The sequence below is a fragment of the Tachysurus fulvidraco genome, chromosome 19, assembly GCF_022655615.1.
Source record: "Tachysurus fulvidraco isolate hzauxx_2018 chromosome 19, HZAU_PFXX_2.0, whole genome shotgun sequence".
Lineage (NCBI taxonomy): Eukaryota > Metazoa > Chordata > Actinopteri > Siluriformes > Bagridae > Tachysurus > Tachysurus fulvidraco.
The window spans coordinates 7,802,630-7,807,629 of record NC_062536.1 but is presented as its reverse complement, the minus strand read 5'-3'; the positions used below and the strand labels follow the sequence as shown (position 1 = coordinate 7,807,629).

Below are 5,000 nucleotides of genomic sequence, written 5' to 3'. Positions count from 1 at the left end.
AGATTGATGCAGCAGCATCCGGCCTCTCCATCAGAGCTTCAGCGCTAAAATAAACAGCGCAGTAGGCTGAACGTAAGTGGATTAGCTTAAACACATAAAACACTGCGGAGACCGGGATCAGAAGAGATGCAAAAAAAATGCAAACATCAGGAGAAAAAAACGGACTTGTCGGAAAAAAATTGCGCAATGTTTAATTATCCCGCATGATGGAATTCGGCTTTATCACTGAACAACAATAGATATAGGCTAATGTAAGGCTTTAATCAAAAAACTTATGTGCACTGAGAAAACAAGTCAGATGGTACCAAACAAATCTGTGTCCGAATTTATTTCTTAATGGAGTTTGAGATTACTTTTAAATTGGCAGATTATATTGAGGTTATTGTTCTAATATTCCAGCATTATGCTTTCCTAATGATCAATCAGTTTACAATTTGTGTTAAAGTGCAATGAAAATACTAGATTATATGTTGTTTCGGTTTGACGTGGATAATACAAGGCCAACGTACAAGCAGTTAATTTATACTGTGGCCTTTCCTAGGGTTTAAGTGCTAGAAAATACTTATCAATTGCCTCAGAGCAGCCCTGACCCAGGGAGGCTGTTTGTGAGGAATTCTGGTGAAATTGGAACAAATATAAAGGCTATGGTGAAATGTTTTTCCTATGTTGTGGTTAAGTTAAATCAAAAGGGGTAGTAAAGCGCACGCCTACCTGAACAGGACCTTGTTTTTGGTCTCGTTTTGGAACCATAACTAGAGGAGGACCCACCTAGCAGGCTGCTGGGTGGGAAGAGCCCCGGCCCGTAATCGGACACATAGGGAGGGTAAGTGGCGATGGGGTGATGCGCAGAGGAGGACGTTGCCACTGTGCCTGCTCCAATGGCCATGCCACGGCTGTGGGCTGCATCCAGCTTCATGCCGTCAGGCAGCTGGTACTTGAGGCACTCTTTGTCTTCAGGCCGCAGTGAAGAACCAGATGACTGCGTGGACACCGCTGGGTCTGGGGACACGTCTTTTGGAGGAGTAGGAGGGAATGTGAAAAGGTGAGGGCTGGCATGGCCAGCCGACAGTGAAGAGGAGGAAGAGGAAGAAGAGGAGGAGGAGGGCGGAGGGTAGACAGACAGAGGCCCGGGGGAGCCATGGTGCAGTGGTGCTTTGGGGAAAGGGGGGCCCAGGTTCCAGGGTGAGGCCCCATGATGTGATCCGATTCCTTTACTGCTCTCCAGCCATGGCAGAGAGCCGTGCAGCAATGATGGACGACACACCTGACTACCTGAAAAAGCACATATAAACGCAGAGGCCTGTTAACAAAAATGTCACTGCTTTGTTTTTTTTCTTGTTTTACCAAAACACTAAGTTTAAAGCTGGTTCAAACCACATGAAACAAACAGGCAATCTCATCACTAATAGACTGCCATGTTATAAAACCACATTAATAACCACAAGAGAAATAACATTTGGAAATCTTTACCAGCTAAATAACAAATGTTGTTTGTAATTATTCAACTGCTGAAAAACATATTTCATCAAAGTGTTTGAGATTTTTTTAATACAAAGTAAGAAAACGACAACTTGCAACATAGCCTCAAACTTAAACTGATTTAAAGACGAATTATTATAAAATTTTTCTACATTATATATTGGCAAAATCAACAGCACTTCGTTTTAAAACATTTTAGTAACATGTCATTATTATTATTATTATTATTATTATTATTTATAATATAATATATATTATTGATAATATAATACACCACAATCCTGGCTCATTTTTAACTTTAGCAAAATGAAGAAGACTGCGGATGTTAATTCACCGCCAGTATTGCGGTGTATTGCACTGTATTTGGAACTCTAGTCTTGTATGTCTGCGATGCTGAAAGAAACTAATTTCAATTGCTTAACATGTAGAAAAAAAAGAACTTAAGCGATACTCCACGGAGAAAGCCTGAAGTATTCACAATTAACACCTACTGCATGTCATTAGCTCTCATTATCAAGGCCGTCGATACCTAACATTCCACTTTCAGTATCTGTACGAGGAAAATCTGAAAGTACTGAGATGTCTGATAAAGACAAGCCTCAAAAGAGAAGCAAACCCAGGCCTTTTCCTGCTTGCAGACGGCTCGCAAAGTGAAGGTAATAAATTAAACACAATAACAACAATAACTTTCTCCACCCAGAGACTCGTTTCTGTATCTGAACTGTGTTGGTTATTTTTAAGGCCCAGCTCACATACTCAGCAAGTCACATAAAAAACAGCTTCAATCTAACAACGTGATATTGTCAGATAGAAAATGATTCACGGCGCTCACTTCTGTCGTTTTAAAGATATATAAATACACTTTGTATAAATAAGAATTGAATGTTACTTTAGAATACCGACTCTGTAGAGTGCATTGTTGTTTTTCCTACAGAAAAAGGCCGCGAATGAAGAAAACAGTACATTTTATTTCCAGTGTAAAATATGCGCTGACATTAGAACACTAGAAAGATGTGAAACCAGTGACACACCACTCGAGATAAACATAATCTACGGTCGGGTCGTCCAACTTCTGGCTTGTAACAGACTTGTAGCCTTTCTCACAAATTTTCTGTCAGTTAAATAAGGGTTACCTTGTTATTTTCAGTCTAATTTTACAATTATTTTTATATTACAAATTGCTTAGTATTTTATTTAAAAATTCAAGTAATGATAACAACAACAATACTACTACTAATAATAATAATATTCATTATATACTCTAATCATCATCATCATAATCATCATCCTAAGGGTTGATTTAAATTCAAATCCGTTAACACAGGCACATAATGTTGTGCTGATTTATTACAAATTAATTCGATATTTAAAAACAGTAAAAAAAATAAAAATTTGTAAGAATCGTTCAACCTAGAGGTGACACTTTAACCAGTGTAAAAACGAATTGAAGCTCAAATTAAAATGAAGGTTGTTTTGTGTGTGCTCGTATGCCTGCTCCCTAACCTTCACCCGGACTCGGATGAGTTTGTGCTGCAATATAAAATATATTAGATTCTCACCGTGTGGCGGCGGGTACCGCTGTACACCCCGGTTTCCGTAGTACGGGTGGCCGCTCTGTCCGTCAATGTTGAAGAGCACGTCCATTTCCTCAATCGGATACTGCGGCTCCATGTACGAGTGACTGAGTCCGGGATGGTGCGGCTCCGCGTGCTGCCCGTTCAGCACAGCGTGAGGATGATGATGAGGATGGTGGCCTATCCAGCGGGTCTGCTCCGCGCTCACTTCCATCGTTTCGTTTTTAGCAAACGTTCATATACACGCGGGCGGAAATAATACACACAAGGCGAAAGTAAAAGACAAGAAAGAATATTTATGAAAGTCCCAAATTCCGTCTCTGATTAATCCAGACGTTTCTTCAGAAGTAACTTCCGAGGATCACCTGCAAGCAAAAAAAAAAAACTTTACCTTGCCGTCCGGTTTGTTCTCGTCTTTTGTATCATTGGGTTAAAAAACAGTGTCCCTTTTTCTTCAGCCACTTTAAAGGACTGACCGCTTCAGTAAATAAACGATCGTTTAATAAAATGTCACATGGAACTTACAAACACAAAAAAATGCAATGAGATAGCGAATTGAAATAAATAAGTCCAGTGTTGTCCGAGTCCTGCTCCAAAGGGTTTTTTTACTGTTCTCTGCTCCGTGACGGCGCACGCGGACGCAACAGGTCGGGTTGCTGTGGAGAGTCTCAATGCGCGCGGACTCCACCGAAACTTTTCACGCACTGATCAAAATCTCTGTTTATGCGCAGCTGTAAACCTTCGACCCCCCCCCCCCCTCCCCGCTACTGACTACCTCCCTCCCTCCGATCCACCTCCCTCTCTTCACTCCCTGCCTCCCTCTAAACCAAGCACCGTCCCAGCACGCTTTTTTTTTTTTTTTTTTTTTTTTTTTTTTTTTTTTTTTTACAGTGAAGGCATTCTTTTAGGATGGCGCCAGGCGGCTCAATGCTCGCAGACAGCTTGTGGCGCGACGCAACTTAAGGAGGGTCTCTCTCTCTCTCTCTCTCTCTCTCTCTCTCTCTCTCTCTCTCTCTCTCTCTCTCTCTCTCTCTCTCTCTCTCTCTCTTACTCTCTCTCTCTCTTACTCTCTCTCTCTCTTACTCTCTCTCTCAGTGTCATCGGTATGGGAGGGGCTACACCGCTCGGACTAATTGAATAAAGTGGGGGCCATGCAGGGAAAGATGACCAGGAGCTTTGGAGCTCTTCCTCTCTGCCTATGCACATACACACACACTCCCATTCACAAGCACATTTGGACAATTCATTCACCCACACACACACACACACACACACACACACACACACACACACACACACACACACACACACACACACACACACACACACACTTGATATTTATAGATCATATACATATATAAATCAAATATTTGGGTAAATGCTTGATTTGTAAACCAAAAAGAGTAAAGTTCATATTTATTTAAAACAAATTATTATTATATTTAATTTTTATAATTGTTCATATTATTATTATTATTATTATTATTATTATTATTATTATTATTATTATTATTATTATTATCATTATTATACCATTGTATAAAGCCAACTATTGGATTGTTTACTTAATACTTATATGTTCTGTTTAAAAGTTAATACAGTATAAAAGTTTAAACGCTGGTAAACAAATATGGATTCATTTTGCTGTCAATTAAAAAAAATGTTTATTGAATCTAATAAAATATCATTCTAACCTAGTCTTCTAGTGACCCCGTGTGTGTGTGTGTGTGTGTGTGTGTGTGTGTGTGTGTGTGTGTGTGTGTGTGTGTGTGTGTGTGTGTGTGTGTGTGTGTGTGTGTGTGTGTGTGTGTGTGTGTGTGTGCGTGCGTGCGTGTGTGTGTGTGTGTGTGTGTGTGTGTGTGTGTGTGTGTGTGTGTGTGTGTGTGTGTGTGTGTGTGTGTGTGTCAGAGCTTGTTAACAGTGGCAGCTGTTCTTTTAAAAGTGCGT

The 5,000-nt window shown here is 40.3% G+C and overlaps 1 protein-coding gene across 3 annotated transcripts in view; it reads right to left on the bottom strand.

Annotated features, from left to right (window-relative positions):
- gata3 (GATA binding protein 3) overlaps positions 1–5,000 on the bottom strand; it is a 19,408-nt gene that overhangs the window by 9,479 nt on the left and 4,929 nt on the right. Inside the window, exons 1-3 of one of the 3 annotated variants that reach the window (XM_047804281.1) lie at positions 3,579–3,800; positions 3,039–3,418; positions 712–1,272 (exon numbers count right to left, since the gene is read on the bottom strand). In XM_047804281.1, coding sequence (XP_047660237.1) covers positions 712–1,272; positions 3,039–3,267 — 790 coding nt within the window. In that variant the 5' untranslated portion in view covers positions 3,268–3,418; positions 3,579–3,800. Of the gene's footprint in view, positions 1–711; positions 1,273–3,038; positions 3,802–5,000 lie in introns of those variants that run through there. The other 2 variants (XM_047804283.1, XM_047804284.1) reach the window with 2 other exon arrangements.